Genomic DNA, 21,122 nt, shown 5'->3' with positions numbered 1-21,122 from the left:
CACTGCCCATGGGAAACATGGTTCTCTGCTCCCCTGTCCCAGCTGGTGTCCCCTGACAGGTGAGAAGCCTGCCTCCTGCTCAGTGCAGGTGTATGGGGCAGGATTAAAGCAGCAAGAGGTTGTGGGAAGACCCTGCGGTGTGACTCCTGGTTCTGCCCTTCAGCTCCCGGGCCTCAGCTTCTCCACCTAGGGCCTCCCTACATCACAACATCGTCGCTAGGATCCCTCAAAACACTAATCGCAAGAGCACTTTGTAAGAGGTATGCATGTGATATGTGTCGAGCTGTTATTATGTGTCACATTCTTATCACAGAGCTCTTAGAAAGTGCTGAATGAATCCCAGTCCTGAGCCAGTGATACCTGAGGGTTGTTGAAGGGTGATAGGCTCCAGCCTTCCTACTTTGGGCCTGGATGTCTAAAGTAAGAGGGGAGAGCCAGAGGAGGGAAGTCCATCTTTTTTTGGGATAAGAAGTTCTGGAGACTTGCCAGGCGAGGTGGCTCATGCCTGTAATCCCAGCACTTTGGGAGGCTGAGGTGGGTGGATCACCTGAGGTTGGGAGTTCGAGACCAGCCTCATCAACATGGAGAAACCCTGTCTCTACTAAAAATACAAAATTAGCCGGGTGTGGTTGCACAGGACTGTAATCCCGGGTACTCAGGAGGCTGAGGCAGGAGAATCACTTGAATCTGGGAGGCAGAGGTTGTGGTGAGCCTGGTTAGTGCCATTGTACTCCAGCCTGGGCAAGACGAGTGAAACTCTATCTAAAAGAAAAAAAACAAAAACCAAAACAGAAGGTCTGGAGACTTACTCGGAGCTGCCTGACCTTTCCCGGAAGAGGAAGTGGGCTGATGCGGACAGACCCTGAGAGGCAGAGCCCGCAGTGAGCCCAGCTCCTCTATTCCACTACAGATGTCCCTGGATGTGGGGCTCTGGTCCCCACACTGCTCTTAGGCTGCCCATGTAGAGGAGCAGGGTTGACTCAGAGATGCTCAGAGATGACCTGGAAATGGAGGGGCTGAGGAGATCCAGGCTGGCATGGTCCTTCTTGCCACCCTCTCCCTGTTAGCAACAGACAAGGCCAGGAGGCTTTTGGGAGCCTGCTGCCTAATTCCCATCCCATCCCTAAGCAAGGCCTGCTTCCAGATCCTTAGGTGGCCCTCCAATGCTTCCAGACGGAATGGAGCTGGACCCTAGGAGGCTGAGGCAGAGGGGGCTGAATAGATGCATTTTCAAGGGCATGCCAGGTGCAAGAGGCTCTGGGTGCTGGGGACAGGCTGAGCTCACCCACCCCTGGCCTTGCGTCAGCTGCAGGGCTGACTGCCAGGCCCTGGGAATTAGGCAGCAGGCTCCCAGGAGCCTCCTGCCCTTGTCTGTTGTTATCAGGGAGAGGGTGGCAAGGAAGAGCAGGCCAGCCTGGAGCTCCTCAGCCCCTCCATTTTCAGGTCACCCAGCTGTCCCAGCTCCCAGCTTCCCAGGCAGCGAACATTCTGTGCAATCAAGGGCAGGCACAGCCTAGAGCCTGGGAGATCACCCAGCCTGCCCAAGGCCTCTTTGCTGGAAGCCTTCCTAAGTTGGTGGGCGTCTCCCAGGCAGATCTGGGAACTACGGGGTTGGTTTCTCTCTGGCCATGACATCACTGCTTTAAAAATGACCCTCCAGGCCGGGAGCGGAGGCTCATGCCTATAATCCCAGCACTTTGGGAGGCCAAGGCAGGAGGATTGCTTGAGGCCAAGAAGTTCAAGACCCACCTGAACGACATAGTGAGATTCTGTCTCTATCAAAAATTAAAAAATTAACCAGGCATGCTGGTGTCCCCTGTAGTGTCAGCTACTCAAGAAGCTGAGGCAGAAGGATCACTTGAGCCCAGCAGTTCAAGGCTACAGTGAGTCATGATTTCACCACTGCACTCCAGTCTGGGCAAGAGAAACGTCTCTAAAAAATTAAATATAAATATAAAAATGAGCCCTCACCAGCAGCTGCAGGTGCTGCAGATGCAGGCTAACAGTGTATGAAGGAGGCTTCCAAAGCAGCCATGGGTTGTTGCCATTGCATCTCAGGGCTGAAGGTAATGGGAGGTTCACAGGCAAGACGCCTGGCTCAGCTGTTCTCCCTGGGGCCCAGCCCCAGTGTTTGGGATTGCCTGGTACTTTCTTTATCCCTGGATCCTCTTGAGGTGCAAAAGTGGATGTGTGCTGGGGAGAAAAGTCTGTTCTAAGCATCGGGGCTGCTGTCTGGGATGCCTTGAGAGAAGAGCTGAGTTTTACAGGCAACAGAAAGGGGACCAGAGAAGGGGCTAGTGCAGAAAGCAGGCAGGGGCAGGAACACAGGCTCATGGGAGCCCGGGGCTCTAGTCCTGGTAGGTCCTAACTTAATGCTCTGGCCTCAATTTCCCAATCTCTCTTCTTCAATTCCTTCCCACAGGCAGGACTTTCCCTCAGCTGAGGAGCTGCTAGCGAAAAATGTAGTTACCCTCTCCCTTTCATTCGTGGGCTCCTCTCCCCTCCGTGGGCCTTCAATTCCTCATCTATAATGTGAGGAGGCAGGACAGGGCAGCCTCGGAGCTGAGCAGCTCAGATGTCCTAGGAATCTATGCTGTTATGATTCGGCCAGAGCCTCCTTCTCTTTCAATGCTCTTTCCCCACCCAGCCCCTGCTTTGGTGTCAGTAGTGCTTTTGCTCCTCATCTCTGACCTCTGTCCCTCCAACTTCCCGGGTGCATGGAGACTGGGCCAATCCACTGGTGATCTCAGGACCATGTTGACCAGGATGGTCTCGATCTCTTGACCTCGTGATCCTCCCGCCTCAGCCTCCCAAAGTGCTGGGATTATAGGCGTGAGCCACCGCGCCCAGCCCACAATTGCCTTTTCTCCACTGTATCTCCTGGGAATCCGGAGTGCATGATGGAGGGGGCACTTCTCCCAAGAGGACAGTTAGGAGGGCACACCTTGTGGGACTAAGTAGAAGGGCTGGTGGGGGGCATAGGGCAGCAGACGCTGGGTGAGTGGGGTGGGCATGGGGAGCCGGCCCAGGCTGTGAGAGAGGCATAGTCCCAGGCGGCGTGCACTTGGTCCCGTAGGAATGCTGGAGTTGGAAAGGCCTTTAGGGGTCCTTGAGGCCAACCACCCTGCCCATCTAACCCCATTTTAAAGATGAGGAAACTGAGCCCCAGAAAAAAAAAAGTGACTTGAAAGAATATATTTATATATGTGTGCGTGTGTGTGTGTTTGTGTGTTTGTGTTTTTGAGATGGAGTTTTGCTCTTGTTGCCTGCCCAGGCTGGAGTGCAGTGGCATGATCTCAGCTCACAGCAACCTCCGCCTCCTAGGTTCAAGCAAATCTTCTGCCTCAGTTTCCCAGGTAGCTGGGATTATAGGTGCCCGCCAACATACACAGCTATTTTTTTTTTAGAGATGGGGTTTCACCCCGTTAGTCAGGATGGTCTCCCTGACCTTGTGATCTGCCTGCCTCAGCCTCCCAACGTGCTAGGATTTTACAGGCATAAGCCACCGTGCCTGGCCTAATTTTTTGTATTTTTGTTGTTTTTTGTTTTTGTTTTGAGGATGGGGTTTCACTATGTTGGCCAGGATGGTCTCGATATCCTGACCTTGTGATCCACCCACCTCGGCCTCCCAAAGTGCTGGGATTACAGGCATGAGCCACTGTGCCCAGCGTTTTTTTTTTTTTTTTTTTTTTTAAGAGACAGGGTCTCACTGTGTTACCCAGGCTGGAGTGCAGTGGCTATTCACAGGTGCAATCTCACTACTGATCAGCACGGGAGTTTTGACCTGCTCCATTTCTGCCCTGGGCCGGTTCACCCCTCCTTAGGCAACCTGGTGGTCCCCTGCTCCCAGGAGGTCACCATATTGATGCCGAACTTAGTGCAGACACCTGATTGGCATAGCACACTATAGACCAGAACTCCTGGGCTCAAGCGATTCTCCCACCTCAGCCTTCTGAATAGCTAGGACTATGGGCATGGGCCACCGCACCTGGCAATTTTTTGTATTTTAAGTAGAGACTGGGTTTCAACATGTTGGCTAGGCTGGCCTCAAACTCCTGACATCAGGTGATCCACCCGTCTCAGCCTTCCAAAGTGCTGGGAATACAGGTGTGAGCCACCGCGCCTGGCCAAGAAAATACAATTTAACACCAAAAAAGGAGGAAGAACTTGATTTCCATTTAAAAGGTGGCCCTTAAATGGAATAGTTTTGCACAGAAAACGCTCATGCTTGTTGCAGTGAACCAAGATCATGCCACTGCGCTCCAGCTTGGATGACAGAGTAAGATTCTGTTTAAAAAAAAAAATCTCATGCCACAGGTTGGTTTTTTTTTTCTTTCTTTTTTTTTTTTTTTTTTTGTCACCAATGAGGACATGGTGACCATTATCATGGTCCATGGGTGTTCTGAGGACCAGATTTGGAAACTACCGTCCTGACATCCTTCTGCTCCTGCCACCTCTCTTTCTCGTCAACCAGCTTTGCAAAATAAAGAAAGGGAACACTTGGGAGAATTTAGATCAAAAGCACTTTTATTTATTTATTTATTTATTTATTTTATTTTTTTTGAGATGGAGTTTCGCTCTTGTTACCCAGGTTGGAGTGCAATGGCGCAATCTCGGCTCACCGCAACCTCCGCCTCCTGGGTTCAAGCAATTCTCCTGCCTCAGCCTCCTGAGTAGCTGGGATTACAGGTATGCGCAACCATGCCCAGCTAATGTTTTGTAGTTTTAGTTGAGACGGGGTTTCACCATGTTGACCAGGATGGTCTCGATCTCTTGACCTCGTGATCCACCCGCCTCGGCCTCCCAAAGTGCTGGGATTACAGGCGTGAGCCACCGCGCCCGGCCTATTTATTTACAGAGATAGGGTCTCACTATGTTGCCCAGGCAGATCCCAAACTCCTGAGCTTGAGTGATCTGCCCACCTCAGCCTCCCAAAGTGCTGGGATTACAGGCATGAGCCACTGTGCCCAGCCCAAAAGCACTTTGAAAACAATTTCAGTATCCCCCAAAATGATCATTCTAGACATGAGGGTAATAAGAGCACAGTTGCTCAGAGAGGTGTGCATGGAAGCTGGGCCAGGGCTAGGACTTACTCCATGCTGGACAGAACCGCAGAATATAAGTAGGCAAGTCACTATGTAGGTAGGTGAGAGGGTAGCTGGCTGGGTCCTCTTGCATCTTTAGCACTTAAGAGTTCTGGGAGTATTGATTCTGGGAAGACAGTGAATGTGCTGGGCCCTACCCTGGCAGAGAAAGGCTGTTTTTCATGTCCCCTGACTCAAAGGTTCCTAGAGGCTGGGAGTGAAGCTGGGGAGGGGAATCCTTCAGCAGGTATAGAGGGAAAATGAGATGCTGTTTGGTGTCTGGCACATAGACAGCACTCAATTACTATCTGTGAGTGAACAAGTGGAATGTACAGTATAGTTTATGGTAAATTCAGAGATGACCAGATAAGTCTGAGTTCTATTAATAGTTCTACCACTAACTGCTCTGTGCTTCAGACAAATCTCCTGACCTCTCTGAACTTCAAGAACATGAGTGTCTGTACTGGGCAGGAGTGTTCCTCTTTGCCTCTTTTTAAGAGATGGGGTCTTACTATGTTGCCCAGGCTGTAGTGTTATTGTAGTGGCTATTCACAGGTGTGATCCCACTATTGATCCACACAAGAGTCTTAACCTGTTCTATTTCCTACATGGGCAGGTTCACCCCGCTTAGGCAATCTGGTGGTCACCCACTCTTGGGAGGTCACCATATTGATGCCACTAAGTTCAGACACCAGAATGGCACAGCATAGTACTGCCCAGAACTTCCAGCCTCAAGCAATCCTCTTGTCTCAGCCTCCCAAGTAGTTAGGACTACAGGCACACATCACCACCCCCTGCTAATGTTTTTCTTTTTCTTTTTTTGTAGAGAGAGGGGTCTCACTATGTTGCCCAAGATGATTTCAAACTCCTGAGCTCAAGCAATCCTTTCACCTTGGCCTCCAAAGCACTAGGATTACAGGTGTGAGCCATTGCACCTGGCCTGGAGTCTTCTTTACAAAGACCAGAAGCCATAGTCCCGCTTAACTCTTGAGCTTAAACCAAAAAGGAAATTTCTAGCTCATATAACTGGGAGGGCCACTAAGGCAAATACTGTGGCTTTGGGGCAGGACCCAAAGTCTCCAAGACCCTTTGTCTTTGTCTTTGCTTCACTTCTGCAGATAGGCTCATCCACATGGCAGGGAAGGTGGCCATTTGCAGTGCAAATCCAGGTTTGGAAAGAGGTCTGGCTTCTCTCTCTCAACATCAAGAGGTTTTCATGGGCCCTGTTTGATCCCAGTCAGACCGAGGTCACATGCCTGATCCTATAGTGGGGGAAGTGGATGGTGTTACCAGAAAGGGAACAGAAAAGCCCGGTGGGCAGACAAAACAATAATTATTAATGTTATAGCTCTTTTAGAATCCATCTAGCAGGCTTTCCGGTTTTTACCAGAAAGCCCCTTGAAAAAATTTTTCAAAAGAACAACAATAATTATTACAGTACCTACAATGCCTAAAGGCTTCATAGGTATGTGTGTATATTGGGAAAGACTGAGTCCTTAAAAATGCAGCATAAAAGTCACCAGAACAAGGCTTCGCCAATTCACAGTTATTAGTATTATTAGGAACCAATCGTATGGCTCCTATTACATGTCAGGCTCTGCATTAGGCTAAGTAAATGCTTTTTGTTTGTTTTTGAGACAAAGTCTTGCTCTGTTTCCTAGGCTGGAGTGCAGTGGCGTGATCTCAGCTCACTGCACCTTCTGCCTCCCTGGTTCAAGTGATTCTCCTGTCTCAGCCTCTTGAGTAGCTGGGACTACAGGTGCACGTCACCACCCCTGGGTAATTTTTTTTAATTATTATTTTTTTTGGGGGGGGACAGAGTTTTGCTCTTGTTACCCAGGCTGGAGTGCAGTGGCGCGATGTTGGCTCACTGCGACCTCTGCGTCCTGGGTTCAGGCAATTCTCCTGCCTCAGCCTCCTGAGTAGCTGGGATTACAGGCACGCGCCACCATGCCCAGCTGATTTTTTGTATTTTTAGTAGAGACGGGGTTTCACCATGTTGACCAGGATGGTCTCAATCTCTTGACCTCGTGATCCACCGGCCTCGGCCTCCCAAAGTACTGGGATTACAGGCGTGAGCCACCACGCCTGGACTTTTTTTTGTATTTTTAGTAGAGACAGGGTTTCACCATGTTGGCCAGGATGGTCTCAATCTACTGACCTCATGATCCACCCTCCTCGGCCTCCCAAAGTGCTGGGATTACAGGTGCAAGCCACTGTGCCCAGCCAGTATATGAGGGTTGTTAACTTTTTTATTTATTTTAATTTTAATTTAATTTAATTTTATTTATTTATTTGTTTGTTTGTTTGTTTTTTTGAGACGGAGTTTCACTCTTGTTACCCAGGCTGGAGTGCAATGGCGCAATCTCGGCTCACCGAAACCTCCGCGTCCTGGGTTCAGGCAATTCTCCTGCCTCAGCCTCCTGAGTAGCTGGGATTACAGGCACGCGCCACCATGCCCAGCTGATTTTTTGTATTTTTAGTAGAGACGGGGTTTCACCATGTTGACCAGGATGGTCTCAATCTCTTGACCTCGTGATCCACCGGCCTCGGCCTCCCAAAGTACTGGGATTACAGGCGTGAGCCACCGCGCCTGGCCTTTATTTTATTTTTTTAAAGATGAGATTTCACCAAGTAGGCCAGGCTGGTCTTGAACTCCTGACCTCAGGTGATCTGCCCACCTCGACCTCCCAAAGTGCTGGGATTACAGGAGTGAGCCACCACATCCGACTTTTTTTTTTTTTTTTTTAATATTTGCCGGCACTGCCCATGTTGGCCGAGGGAGGGGTCAGGCAAGGTGTTTTAACTTTTAAGTTCAGGAATACATCTGCAGGTTTGTTACAGAGGTAAACATGTGTCTTAGGGGTTTGTTGTACAGATTATTTCATCACCCAGATATTAAGCCTCATACCCATTAGTTATTTATCTTCTCCCTCCTCCCACTCTCCCCTCTTCAATAGGTCCCAGTGTGTGTTGTTTCTCTCTGCGTGCCCACGTGTTCTCATCACTTAGTGCCCACTTATAGGTGACAACATGTGATATTTGGTTTTCTGTGCCTGTGTTCGTTTGCTAAAGATAATGGCCCCCAGCTCCATCTATGTCTCTGCAAAGGACATGATCTCATACTTTTCCTATGGCTGCAAAGTATATGTTAAATACATGCTTTGTTTTTTGAGACGAGGTCTTGCTCTGTTGCGCAGGTTGGGGTGCAGTGATGTGATCACGGCTCACTGCAGCCTCAACCTCGCAGACTCAAATTGCTGAGGCTACAGGCACACACAACCATGCCCAGCTAATTTTTAAATTTTTTGTAGAGATGGGGGTCTCCCTATGTTGCCCAGGTTATTCTCGAACTCCAGGGCTCAAGGAATCCTTTCACCTTGCCCCCGAAGCGCTGGGATTACAGGGATGAGCCACCACACCCGGTGTATACATATTATTTACATTGTCTCTCATCCTCACAGCAATCCTCAGACATATGTATTATTAACCCCATTTTAAAAGTGGAGAGAATGGCTGGGTGCAGTGGCTTACCCTTGTACTCCCAGCACTTTGGGAGGCCAAGGTGGGCGGATCACTTGAGGTCAGGAATTCGAGACCAGCTTGGCCAACATGGTGAAACACCATCTCTACTAAAAATACAAAAATTGGCTGGATATGGTGGCAGGTGCCGGTAATTCCAGCTACTCAGGAGGCTGAGGCAGTAGAATCACTTGAACCTGGGAGGTGGAGGTTGCAGTGAGCCAAGATTGCACCACTGCACTCCAGCCTAGGTGACAGAGTGACACTTGGTCTCAAAAAAATAAAGTAGAGTGGAGAGACTGAGGCTAAGGTTACACAAGTAGTGAGTGACTGAGCCAGAATGAAACTTGGGTCCTTCTGTCCATGTTTTCACCAAAGATCAGCCTGCCTCTTCAGAAACCAAAGCTGAAAGCCGCCAGAAGGTTGCTTAGACCATGCTCTGAGCCACAGCAGGTGTGGTTTTGCTGAGGCGTTCATGCCTTTCTCAGCTGCACACTCCCTCAGCTCCCCTGTCCTATAGGCCCTCCCCAGCCACTGGAGACAGGTAACCCACTGTCTGTATGTATTACATGGGCTTCTTCACCAAACGGTGCATTTTTTTTTTTTTTTTTTTTTTTTTTTGAGACAGAGTCTTGCTCTGTAATCCAGGGCTCAAGCCTGTTGCCCAGGCTGGAGTGCAGTGGCACAATGTCAGCTCACTGCAACCTCCACCTCCCAGATTCAAGCAATTCTCTTGCCTCAGCCTCCCGAGTAGCTGGGGTTACAGGCATAGCACCACCATGCCCGGCTAATTTTTGGATTTTTAGTAGAGATGGAGTTTTACCATGTTGGCCAGGCTGGTCTCAAACCCCCAAAGTGCTGGGATGATAGATGTGAGCCATGTGCCTGGCCTCCAAATAGCACACTTCTCAAATACTTAATCCCCTTGTTGGCGACCCTACCTACAATTTTCTAGAGTCTGGCCTGCTGGGTGGGAGAAAATGGGGATGGGGTGCTTGGAGGGATGCTGGCATGGTGAAAAATGAAAAGGAATCATCTCTCACCTGAATGATCAGAATACCTGCAGCCCCTAAATGTTCCCCTAGCCTCTGTACAGCCCCTCTGGGCCATTCAACAGTATACAACCAGAGTGATGCTCCTGGGATACCATCATCCCTCCTGCACCCACCCCTGCTCAGAGCCTCCATGGCTCTCCAGTGCCTTATGGAGGCCTCCCAGGCTCCTCCAGACCTAGCCGCTGCCTACCTTGCCAGCTTTCACTGCTGCCCCTCACACTTGGGAAGGCATGATACTAGGAAGCCTTGCCATAGGTGGCTATTTAAAATTAATTAAATTGTTAATGAACGATTCAGTTCCTCAGTCACACTGGTCACATTCCAAGTGCTCAATGACCCCCAGTGGCTGGTGGCTACTGTACTGGACAATGCAGATAGAGAACGTTTCTATCATCACAGAAAGTTCCACTGGACAGCACTGGATTGGACTTTTCTCTTAACAAAGGAGGCCCTTTTAAAGGAATGTTATCAGCTTTAGAGGAATCCAGAATAGACTTGACCTATTTGATGACTCTTTCAATAAATATTCGCCACCGACTGTATTCCAGGCCCTGAATACACAATAGCGGACAGTAGTAGCCAGTCTGCCCTGGGAGTGAAGAGGCAATGGCTTAAGCACCTAGGCCCAGGCTGGGGGAGCAGTGAAGCTTCCCTGGACAGTGGGCCATCTGCACAGGCCTGCAAGCTGAGGAGGCACTGGGCAGGCAGGACGTTCCTTTTTGCCCTCAGGCCCCAGTTAGAGGCTGTCCCACTGCCTGGCTGCTCCTCCTCTCTTTCTTCCCAGGGAGGGGAGGAACGGAGGCTAGTTCCTTGAAGTTAGTCCCTGAGCTGGGAAAAATCAAGAGTCCCTGTTGGGCCATTAACTCAGGAGCTATGAGCTGTAACTTGTACTCCCCCACCACAGGCCTCCTGGCTGCCAGGCTCAGTAACAATAGGCTTCTGAGCCCGGGGCCTTTATGGCCGGAGCGGAGAGCTGCTCTAGGGAAGTGGAACCTGCCAAACAGTAGGTGGGTACACTGGGGGCCTGACTGTACCCTGAGGCCCAGCCCAAGGTGTGAGGCCCAGCCCAAGGTGCCAAGCTCCGCAACCTCCACAGCCCCTGCGTGCCTGCGGGATGAGGCTGGGGAAAGTGTGGAGGGCGGAGGGAGCCAGGCCTGGGCCAACGGGGCTGAGGGCGTGTCTTGGGGGGTCTCCTATCCTGTGGGTCCCCGCCTCACATACACACACTGGTGTCCACCCCCCGCCCTCCAACGGCGCCGCCGGCCCCAGCTTGCGCCCCCTCCTAGTGCCCTGGCCGGTGACTGTGTCCTTGCAGCGATTTTGACAGTGGCAGCTAATCGGCCCGAATTGGGAGAGCGTTTCCTTGCCCCCTTGGGCACTCCTTTACGTGGCATGTCTCACTTAAGCCTCCTAACCGGAGGACGATGACGTAGGGATGATTATCTTCCCCTTATTACAGGCAAGAAATGAAGGTTCCGAGGCGGTAATCGGCAGGAGCCGGCAGTGACGGAGGCGACCGTCCACGCCCTGCCGCCCCGCACCCCGCCTCCCGCCTCCCGCCTCGCGCCTGCATCTCCGCGTCCTCGGTGCCCGCCCCATCTCCGCGGGGTTTCCGCGCCGCCCGGCCGGCCAGAGCCCGGGGTCGAAGGGCAAGCAGGGCCGGGGAGTCTGGGGCTTCGGAGTGGGGTAGGGGGTCCGGGCCCTCGGTGCCGGCCTGAGCTCGAGGCGGCCGCAGAGGCGCCCTTTGTTTCGCGGCGCTCGCGGCTTCTGCGGAGTCACGGTCACATGGCGCTTCCGGCACGGGGTGTTCCGGGCGCCGCGCCAGGGCCGAGGCGCCCCCGCCCGTGGCCTGCCCCGCGCCGCCCGACGCCCTTGCCCGCCTGCAGGCCGCCGGCCACCCGGTGTTCCCCGCGCTCGGGGTCCGCACCCTGTCCCGCAGCTCCGCCTGGCCGCCTGGGGACCTGGAGCGCCCCTCCACCGCCCACCGCCCCCAAGCTCCCGCCCGCCGTCCTGTCTTCTCTGAGCGCCACTGTTGAGCGTTGCCTAGCTTTTCACTCTAGACTGAAGCATCACATACAGATGTTTCCGGGGCCCACTGTCTCCCCTGCTCTAGACAACACCAAGCTCCCCAAATCAGGCTCATCACTCCCCCGGGAGCGCTGTACAGTAGATAGGTGTTGGAGGAGTCGGTAATGGACTCCATTCTCCTCGTTTAATAGTGTGTCAAACAGCACTGCGCCGCCCTCCCTTTCCCACTTCAGCCCCCACAAAGCAAAACAAAAATCAGCCATACGGCCTGGCCTCTCGGCACAGAGCATCTAAAGGTAAAAGTCCCAATCCAGGGTAGAAACGACTGGCCCTTTCCACCCTGGCCTGGCTCCTGCATCTCCATAACTGCGGGCTGGTCTGCCCTGTGACACTTGAGAACCATGGGGCAGGCCACCTCCCCGTGCAGGCCACCTCTGCTTCATTTAGCAGCTTCAAGAATTCATTCCACAAATGTTTATTGAAAGCGAAACACTTGTGCAAGGCAGGCGAGTCCCTCCCAGGGTACGCTAGGACCCCAAGTGGATGTGAGAGGATCGTTTGCTGTTCCAGCAGTGCCTGTGCTGTCCCCTGACTGGTCTAGGCCACCACGGTTCCTTCATCCAGGACTCAGTGAGTTGGGTGGACACCTGCATTCCTGGAGGCCAGGAAGAGGTGTCAGCCCTGCAGAGGCAACAGGGAGGGTGGCATCAGGCTCTAGGTGAGCATGGGTGGGTCTTCAGGACCCTTCCCTGGGTCTTCAGGCAGCTTTTCTCTATTAATGCTGCTTGTGGGCACGGGAAAGGCTAGGGTGAGGAGTGGGGAAGAGAGAGGAAGACAGCTCAAGGTGGGGCCGGGCAAAAAGCAAACTCCAAAGGCGCTGTGTACCTTGCTGTGGCCTCAGGGCCTGGCGGGGAAGCGCAGGCAGGTGAGTTCCCGGCTACCGCTGTGTCTGTCCACAAGGGGCAGGGGGTGCCGCGTGAAGTGCTGGACCATGGCGGCCACGGAGGGGAAGAGCTGGCCAGGGAGGCAGGGCATCTGTGAGTCCCGTGACCCTCATACTGGGAGCAACTTCCTGAGGCAACTGTGGGACTCTGGCAAGGTGGCTTTTGATACTTGTCTAGATATTTTACTTTCCGTTTGCCCCATGTAGCTCCACTGCCATTTTGCTGCCTGGTTCCAGGCCTCAGGCAGCTTTCCTGCTGCTGCACCCATGGGCACACCGCTGGCCAGACCCTTATGTCCAAAGCTAGATCAAACTGACTCTAGGGCACGCCTCTGCCTGGGTCCTCCAGCGTGGGGAGCTGAGTGGTGGGTGACTGTCTCTAGTTTGCACCCCAGCAAATGCTGGGTGTGATGTAGAGTCCTCAGAGGAGGTAGACAAGATTCTGAAGAACTGGACCCTGCCTTCCTCCTAACTGGGTTCATTAGAGACACAATGGCCACCATCTCGACCCTGTGCAGACTGAGCCATGGCAGGAGGAGCACCTCCACCCCCAGAGGGCAGGTCTCTTCCCAGAGTGCCAGGTGTCTGGGAAGGAGTTCAGGGCTCTGGGCTCTGTCATTTCCACCCACCCCAGAAACACAAAATGCGGGTTTTTCCCTAGGCAAATGCTCTTGGCTTGGCCTCGGGTACTGCTCTGCTGCCCCTCCTTAGGCCCCTGCCTCCTTCCAGCTCCCACCTCCTCATGGTTCCTGCCCTCCCGTCCCAGGGCATAGTGGCGCCCGCCATCCAGCCGCCGGATGGGAATGTTGAAGACCCGGCCTCGGAGAAGCACTGCCAGGGTGAAGGGCTGGGAGCCATGAGGCCCTGAGCTGGGGCGCACGGTGTAGGCCCCATCCTGTGGAGGAGACCCCAGCCATCAAACTCATCTTCCAATGCCCCCCCCCACCGCCCCGACACATGATGGGGCCAGAACCCTCCTGGCTCTCCTGTGCCCCACTGCTGGGCCAGCCATAGCCTGTGAGCAGAAGGGGTTTCGGAGAAGGCCCAGGCTCCGTGGCTGCCCACCTTTTGTAAGCGGAGCAGGGCACTCTCAACTGCATGGCGGTCACAGTTCCCTGAGTACCAAGGCTGAGCCAGCAGGTCGCCATCCTGTGCATACACACAGCCACTCAGAGATGTGCCAAGGCACTGGATTAGGCGTGGGGTGCCGAGGACCCAGGGTGCAGTTATTTGTGTTCCCATCGCCTTTGCTCAACTGAGTCCCCGGCAGGCAGAACAAAGAGGTGTCACTGTCTGGGTCACGGCAGGGTGTTGCACATGTGTTTTCAACATGTGTTCTCACGGTGGTGCACCCTTCAGCCCAAGAAGACTCCTCGGTGAAGACCCTTAGGCTCTGCTCCCCGAACCCCTCCCCACAGCCTGCTCCCAGCCCCTCCTCACCTCAACAGCTGAGGCACTCCCAGTGGGGGCTACAGAGGGAAGAGACAATTTCCTTCCTGCTAGAAGAATCAGATTATAGATCTGGGGCTGCGTGGGGGTGGACAAGGGAGGCTTCTGGGGGACAGGTGCGGGGGGGGGAGCAGGAGTAGGCGTGTATGGGCCCGAGCCCAAACCCAGGCATCCAGTGCTTCTCCCACTCTCCAGGTCCAGTGCCCTGGCAGGACCCACCAGCCAGGCCTTGTGTGACTTCCAAATAGGTGTGATCTTGGGGCACAGACTAGGAGCTTCCTGATTTGGCACGAACCCTCAAAAATCCCCGAGGGTCCCCTCAGGCCTGATCTCAGCAAGAGTCAGAGCTTCAGGGACATCCTCAGGAAAGTGAGGCCTGATGGAGTCTGGCCTGCAGGGCTAGGGCTGGGGTAGGCCCTGGCAGGACCACCTACATTCATGCTGAAGATGCCTGCAGTCACCTACTTTTTTTTTTTTTTTTTAAGACTAGTCAAGTGCAGTTGTGAGAAGCAGGGAAGGAGTTCAATCTGTAACTGACTGTGAACAATCAGTTGGGATAACTCACTACCTTTGGACCAGCCTGTACTCACCTTTAGAGGTGGCCTCCGCTGCACCCTGGCATACAGGAGGTCTGATCAGAAGAGGCTGGGCCCTGCAGGCCTGCCACCCGGGCCCCAGGTCCCACCCTGAGTCTCCCTCCCTGTCTCCCTCTCTTCTCCCCTGACCATTAGCCTCTTACATTCCAAGTTTCCTGGGGGGCTGTGGGCCTGTGGGAAGAAAATTGGGGGACAGAGCTCAGGGTCTTTATGTTTTTAAAGAGAAAGAGCCAGTGAATCCAGCATCAAAGCTGCCCCTGCCACCACTGCCAATGGCCCTGGGACAGTGCAAGGAGATCCCATCCCAGGGTCAGGGCTGGGGAAGGCTGAATTGGTGTGCTGTTTCTGTGTATGTGTGTGTGTGTGTGTGTGTGTGTGTCTCTCTCTCTCTCTCACACACATACACACACACGCATGTATGCACCTGGTTGGGGCACTTACCTGGGCACCACTGATGCCCTGGGCAGAAGCCCTGAAGGCATCAGGACTCGGGAGCTGAGAGTCTGAGTCAAAGCCAGGACTGAAACAGAGAGGGCAGGCTGGGCTCGGCTGGGCACCAGGCAGGGAACCCACGCTGGGCAGGGCGGGGCTGAGGACAGCTGCAGGGCCTGCTGCTTCTCTGCAGCCTGGACTTTCTGGGAGTGCTTCCAACCAGAGGCAGATGCTGTCCTGGCTGCAGCAGCTGGGGAGCCCCACCCAGCCCAGGCTTTAAGTGGGGTACCTCCCTTGCCGGCACAGCATGGGTCAACCTGAACCACAGGCAGAAGTGTGATGTCCATGCAGTGACTGAAGGCAAATGCATGTTGTTGGGGGTGGTGAGAGGCGACAAGGGAAGCAGATGGAGCCAGGTGAGTGTGTTGTGCTGTGGGCAGCTGAGGGCCTTGGGCAGGAGGGGTCTGGAGCTGAGGGAGGGGCTCACCTGGATTGGGCTCACATTCCAAGTAGAGGTCCTCATCAGGTTTCTTTGGAAGGCCTGGTACCTAATGTAGGGAGGGGTGTGTGGGACCATGGTTTGCCCAGTCCTGGGTTCCATTTAGGACTAGGGGTCCTGGGGGAGGAGCCATCAATTTGGAGTTGTGGCAGGCACCCCATTCCTGCCTCACACAGTGACCCTCTTTCTGGGAGCCAGCTTGAATGATTACAATTTCTCCTCTGCCTGAGAGGGGGCATCTCACAGGCACCTTCCCCTTCAGAGGTGCCCATGGGCCCCAGCTCTCAGAGAGTGTGAGGAGGAGCCCTGGGCGGTACCCTCAGGACAGCTGGCTCACGCCTGCCAGGAGCCTGTGGCTGAGGGGCAGGGGCTCTGCTCTGGGCCTTTTCCCTTGGTTTCAGGGATATTTCCTGGGCCTCCCTAGCCCCCCACTCCACCACACCCCTGCCAGTTTCCTAACCAGAACCCTGGAATGTGAGGTGGAGATGGAGGGGCTGCTCACCATTCTGGACGATGCACCCTGCTCTGGAAGGAAAAGGAGAGAACCACCTGTCATGCGCAGCAGGGAGAAGAAAGGAATTCAGTGGGACTGAGGCTGGAAGAGCAGAGTCTCCTTGGTGCGCCTCAGAGGAGGGCGTCTAAGTGTCAGCTTTGAAGCCCCGGGAGAAAGCTTTCCTTATCCCCTGAGGATTCTCTGCACAGCCTATGGTGTGTCACCTGTCCTGACCTCCCAACTGACTTGGGAGGCCCAGGAAATATCCCTGAAACCAAGGGAAAAGGCTCCAAATGACTTTGGACTGTTCAAAAAAATCATAGCAGCTGGGCACAGTGGCTCATGCCTATAATCCCAGCACTTTGGGAGGCCGAGGCGGGTGGATCATTTGAGGTCAGGAGTTCGAGACCAGCCTGGACAGCATGGTGAAACCCCCTCTCTACTCAAAATATAAAAGTTAGCTGGGCGTGGTTGTGCATACCTGTAATCCCAGCTACTTGGGAGGCTGAGGCAAGAGCATCACTTGTACCTGGGAGGCGGAGGTTGCAGTGAGCTGAGATCGCAGCACTGCACTCCAGCCTGGGCAACAGAGTGAGACTCTGATTCAAAAAAAAAAAAAAAAAACAGAGCAGTCGAGCCAAAAAAATTTTTTTATTTTTACTTTTATTATTTTTATTTTATTTTATTATTTATTTATTTATTTTATTTATATATGTTTTAAGATGGGGTTTCACCACGTTGGTCAGGCTGGTCTTGAACTCCCGACCTCAGGTGATCCGCCCGCCTTGGCTTCCAAAGTGCTTGGATTACAGGCGTGAGCCACCACGCCTGGCCGAGCCAAAAATATTTTTAAAAAGTAGACCAGACTCTGCTTCTGTGTGATCTTGGGCATAGCATTTCATATCCCTGGGTCTTAGTCTCCTCATTCATTTCATTAGAGGCAACGCCAACTGCCTGCCTACCTTAGAAATTGGTAGGTAAAAAGGGGCACAGCCATGTGGGTCTCATACTCTGGCTCTCATACTCTGCCCCTTCATGGCACCAAGGGATGTGCCATGAAGGGGCAGAGTATGAGACCCATGTCAGACAAGCACAGCTCTACCCTGTGGCAGGAGGACTCACTGTCCCAGGGATGGAGCCACGGAAAGAGAGGACATCGCATTACCTCGCCTTCCGAAGACAGGTCCCTGCTTCCCGGTCACCGGCAGGCTCACTCCTCCCTTCAGCTGTGGGCACAATGGGGGCCGGTGAGGACAGACGGGGGAAGGAAACTGAGGCACCGGTTTCCTTCCAGGAGGGCAAGAAAGGGGTGAGATGGGAAAGGATGGCACCACTTGCATCTGTGTAGCTTTAAAAAATGTACAAAACAGACGACTCTTGTCTTTGCTTCTACTCTGTGGCTCTTTCTTTGTTTCGAATCACTCCTGCTTTTTACAAAAATTCTAGTGAATGTATGATAAAGGTGGTAGCTTTCAAAATCCAAAAAGTCCCACTGGGATCAAGGTGGGAATGAGAGCTGGCAGTGACTGGCAGCTGAGGTAGGGACTTCTTCACTCTGGAGGTGGAGAGGGGTCCTCAGGTCCCAGAATCCAGGGAAAGGGCAGCTGAGCCCCTTCCCTCCCCCTCAGGTAGGTGAGGACACCCTGGGTGAAGCTGAGGGGAGGGTGGAAGGACCAGGCCAGGAGTTGGACGAGTGACTGACAGCGGCAGGGCTCTGGCTTCTCCTGCATCTGGCATCTGATTTTTCAGGGGCCTCTTGAATGCAAATGTGGGGGTATCTTGCAAATCAGATGCCTCTAAGATTTACTCACTGGGAAATGGCAGCTTGGGGTGGGGTGAGTGGGGAAGGAGGGACTTCTGGGGAGGCCTCTCACCATGGTGGGCTGAGGAAGGGGTGGCTTGGATGGACCCAGGGGGCCAGAGTGATCTGGAAAAGACCGCATGTGTTGTGAGTTGGTGGGTTCCTCCCAGGCGGGTTCCCATTTTCCTTCCCCCCCACCCACCTAGCCTCCATTTCCTCCTCCTTCCCTCGCTCCCCTTGCTCATTGGCTTCCTGACAGCCCAGTCTCCATGGCAACTGGAGGCGGGCAGTCTCCCTGCCCCCACCTGGCCAAGGAGCTGAGCAGTGGGGGTGGGATGCCAGCGGCAGCCAGGGCTCTCCCAGCACCCCCGCCCTTGGCCTGAAGAAGTGTTGGGATCTCAGAAGGGAATGCCAGGCCCCGGCTGTTGCCTTGGTTACATCACCCCTCCTTTTCCCTTCCCACTCTTCTTCCTCCCTTCCGCCCTCCCTCCCTCTGTTCCTTCATCTCTCTCTCTCTCTCTGCGCCCAGCCAAGAGGCACCGATGGCTGCCAGCTGAGGCCTCCCTTGCTGCCTCAGCACAGGCAGGGGAGGAGAGGTGAGGCCTGTGTGCTCCAATCTTGTGGGGACCCTCCTGCCCTGCCCAAGCACCCAGCCTCCCTGCCTCTCACCTCCCAGCCCTCACCCAGGTACAAGGAGTCCTCCTCAGTGCCAGGAAGGTGGGCAGGGGCTAGACTGAGGGGCAGAGCCTCACAGGGGGGAAGCTCATACTTATTTTCCTCCTCGTCCTCCTCCTGGGCCTGGAGGAAAGGATGCTCAGTGAGCGGGAATGGAGGGGAGAGGGTGTTCAGCACAGGCTCTGGCCGCTGCCTCCCCCACCCCAGCCTCAGCAGCCAGACTCACCTTGTGTCTCCAGGTCCCTGGGGCAGGCAGAAAGGATGGGCTGGGGGCATCTTCTCTCCAACCTGGGGAGTCTGCACAGACAGGCTAGCCTCACCTCCTCCCTGCCCACCTTTCCCCCACTATAATAAACCACCTGCCCTTGACAGTGCCAGTGCCTCAGCTCAAAGGAACCACTCATCACAGGCATTTCCAACGCTGCCGCAGGGCCACTGAGGTAGGCATTTTGGAAACAAGGGGTCCTTCCACCTATGCCCATCCCCTGCCTTCTGCACCCCTGATTCTGGCCAAGACAGATGGAAGAGCTAGGCCCCTGTGACTCAGCAGTGCTGGGCTCTGGGAGGTAGGAGGGGTGCAGAGTCACTGGGGGGACCTGACTTGCAAGGGATCCCAGTCTGTTGGGCTCCTCTTGCCCACTGTGTCACTTACCCACACATCTGGGGGGTGGGAGCGGTGGCCCCAACCTGCAAGCACACTCTAGTCAACTCTGCCCAAGGAACCCTTGAGTTTGTGTGAGACAGACACTGTGTTCTGGGACATTCACATCTATGACAGTGTGACTGACAGAGACCTTGGGACCGGGCAGCAGAGAAGGAGGCTGGGGGCAGAGCTATTGCCTGTGGGCGCACAGCTGCATAAGCTGGTGCCCTGGGGAAGCCGGGAGTCGCGGAGCCCTAGAGCTAAGAGATGGAGGCATGTAAATGGTCTCCCTGGGCAGAGAGGGTCCTGGCAGAGCCAGCACAGCTCCTGGGATGGCTGTGCCCAGGAGAGGAGGGGTAGAGAGAGACAGGAGGCGGGGGAGAGAGGAGCCCCAGTACTCACCGGGGCCTGCTCCCACTGAGCTTGTCCTGGAAAGAGCCAGGGTGGGGAGAAGAGGGGTCAGTGCAGCCTCTCCCTGGCTGAGTCCTGGGCATCCCAGGTGGGCAGGTTGGTGTGCCTGGGGCTGCCCAAGGACCACATCTTACCATGGCAGAGGCAGAGGAGTTTTGCCTCCCTGGAGCCTGGGATCTGCCACAAATGGCCTGGGGGACAAGGGCTTCATTGTTCCCATCATTTGCATTTCCTAAGCACCAGGAAGATGGATCTGCTGTGGCCTCCAACCCCAGACCAGCTTCATCCAGGACACTCCCCGGGCCCAGCCCCAGCTCTCTGAGCCTCCCCTAGGTGGGCCATCCCCACGCTGTGCTCCCCACGCTGTGCTCTCCAGCCCCTCTGCCTGACAGCAGGAAGAGCTAATCTGGATCAGGGTTCTCAGGCGTCCTTCAGCTCTCTGATGAGTGTCACCTTTCTCATTTCATAGACATTACATTATTTGGCAGATCCAATTAAAAACAGGAGGCTGGGCTTGCAGTTTTCTTAAACCTTTACTACTGTTGTCATTTGCTGGTGAGTGGTGACCAATGGTCAGGGAAATGAAGGTGAGGGAAGCGCCTAGACAGAGGCTCTCATATTTAGTGGGGCAGCTTCACTTTTCGATGGATGTATTTATCCATTCAGTGGGTATTTATTGAACATCCACTGTCTGCCAGAGACTGTTCCAGGCCCTGAAGATGTCATAGGAAAACGAAACGGGCAGGCATGACGTGTGTTTCCTCATCAGAGTCACAATAAACTTGTGCTGCAAGTATTAGTTTTATCCCTGCTTTTCAAATGAGGAAACTGAATGTATTAGTCAGCTGGGGCTGCCATAACCAAAACCCACAAACTGTGTGGCTTCAGCAACAGAAATGTGATTTTCTCACTGTTCTGGAGCTAGAAGTCCAAGATCAAGGTGCTGTTTTGTGATGCAGCCTCTCTTCCTGGCTTGTAAACAGCTGCTTTCTCAGTGTCCTCACATGGCCTCTTGTCTGTGCACGCACAAAGAGAGGCGGTCCCGGTAACCCTTTTTCTTATGAAGACACCCACACTGTCAGATTAGGGCCCCACCCCCATGACCTCATTTATCCTTAATGACCTCCCTAAAGACCCTATCTCTAAATAGTCACATGGGGGGTTAGGATTTTAGCTTATGAATTTTAAGGACACACAATTCAGTCCTAACACTGAGGCTCTGAGAAGTGGAATAGCTTTCCTGAGGTCATGCAATTAGCAAGTGTTACAGGTGGGATTTAACCCCAGCTCTGCCTGCCCCAGAGCCTGTGCCCTGGAGGCTAAACGTCCTGTATCTCTTCAGGATTGGGTCAAGACCCTCCTTTTGCCGGGCATGGTGGTTCATGCCTGTAATCCCAGCACTCTAGGAGGCTGAGGAGGGTGGATCACCTGAGGTTGGGAGTTTGAAACCAGCCTGACCAACAGGGAGAAACCCCGTCTCTATTAAAAAAG

At 53.8% G+C, this 21,122-nt stretch overlaps 1 protein-coding gene and 1 non-coding gene across 24 annotated transcripts; one reads left to right on the top strand and one right to left on the bottom strand.

Moving 5' to 3' along the window:
- Positions 1 to 6,421: 6,421 nt before the first annotated feature.
- On the top strand, positions 6,422 to 6,483 carry LOC119469445. The gene has a single exon (XR_005198238.1). It is a non-coding gene; the product is annotated as a U7 small nuclear RNA (small nuclear RNA).
- Positions 6,484 to 12,148: 5,665 nt separating this feature from the next.
- SH2D6 (SH2 domain containing 6) lies at positions 12,149 to 20,045 on the bottom strand. Of its 23 annotated transcripts, none has more exons than XM_017518001.2 (17): positions 19,766 to 20,045; positions 19,623 to 19,648; positions 19,230 to 19,264; positions 18,804 to 18,874; positions 18,586 to 18,700; positions 17,976 to 18,028; positions 17,267 to 17,372; positions 16,111 to 16,157; positions 15,597 to 15,657; positions 15,119 to 15,197; positions 14,821 to 14,848; positions 14,672 to 14,696; positions 14,073 to 14,128; positions 13,698 to 13,781; positions 13,369 to 13,527; positions 12,575 to 12,703; positions 12,149 to 12,370 (listed from the first exon to the last, which is right to left on the bottom strand). In XM_017518001.2, the coding sequence occupies exons 1-16, from the start codon at positions 19,766 to 19,768 to the stop codon at positions 12,587 to 12,589; spliced, it is 1,065 nt and encodes a 354-aa protein (XP_017373490.1). In that variant the 5' UTR covers positions 19,769 to 20,045; the 3' UTR covers positions 12,149 to 12,370; positions 12,575 to 12,586. The 23 variants fall into 23 exon arrangements, with proteins under 23 accessions (XP_017373490.1, XP_037590623.1, XP_037590620.1 ...); XM_037734695.1 differs by having other exon boundaries at positions 18,804 to 18,820; XM_037734692.1 differs by lacking the exon at positions 19,230 to 19,264 and having other exon boundaries at positions 19,766 to 19,845.
- Between the last annotated feature and the right edge of the window lie 1,077 nt (positions 20,046 to 21,122).

This window comes from Cebus imitator, unplaced genomic scaffold, assembly GCF_001604975.1.
Source record: "Cebus imitator isolate Cc_AM_T3 unplaced genomic scaffold, Cebus_imitator-1.0 Scaffold655, whole genome shotgun sequence".
In the NCBI taxonomy this organism is placed as follows: Eukaryota; Metazoa; Chordata; class Mammalia; order Primates; family Cebidae; genus Cebus; species Cebus imitator.
This window is presented reverse-complemented; position numbering and strand designations above follow the sequence as displayed.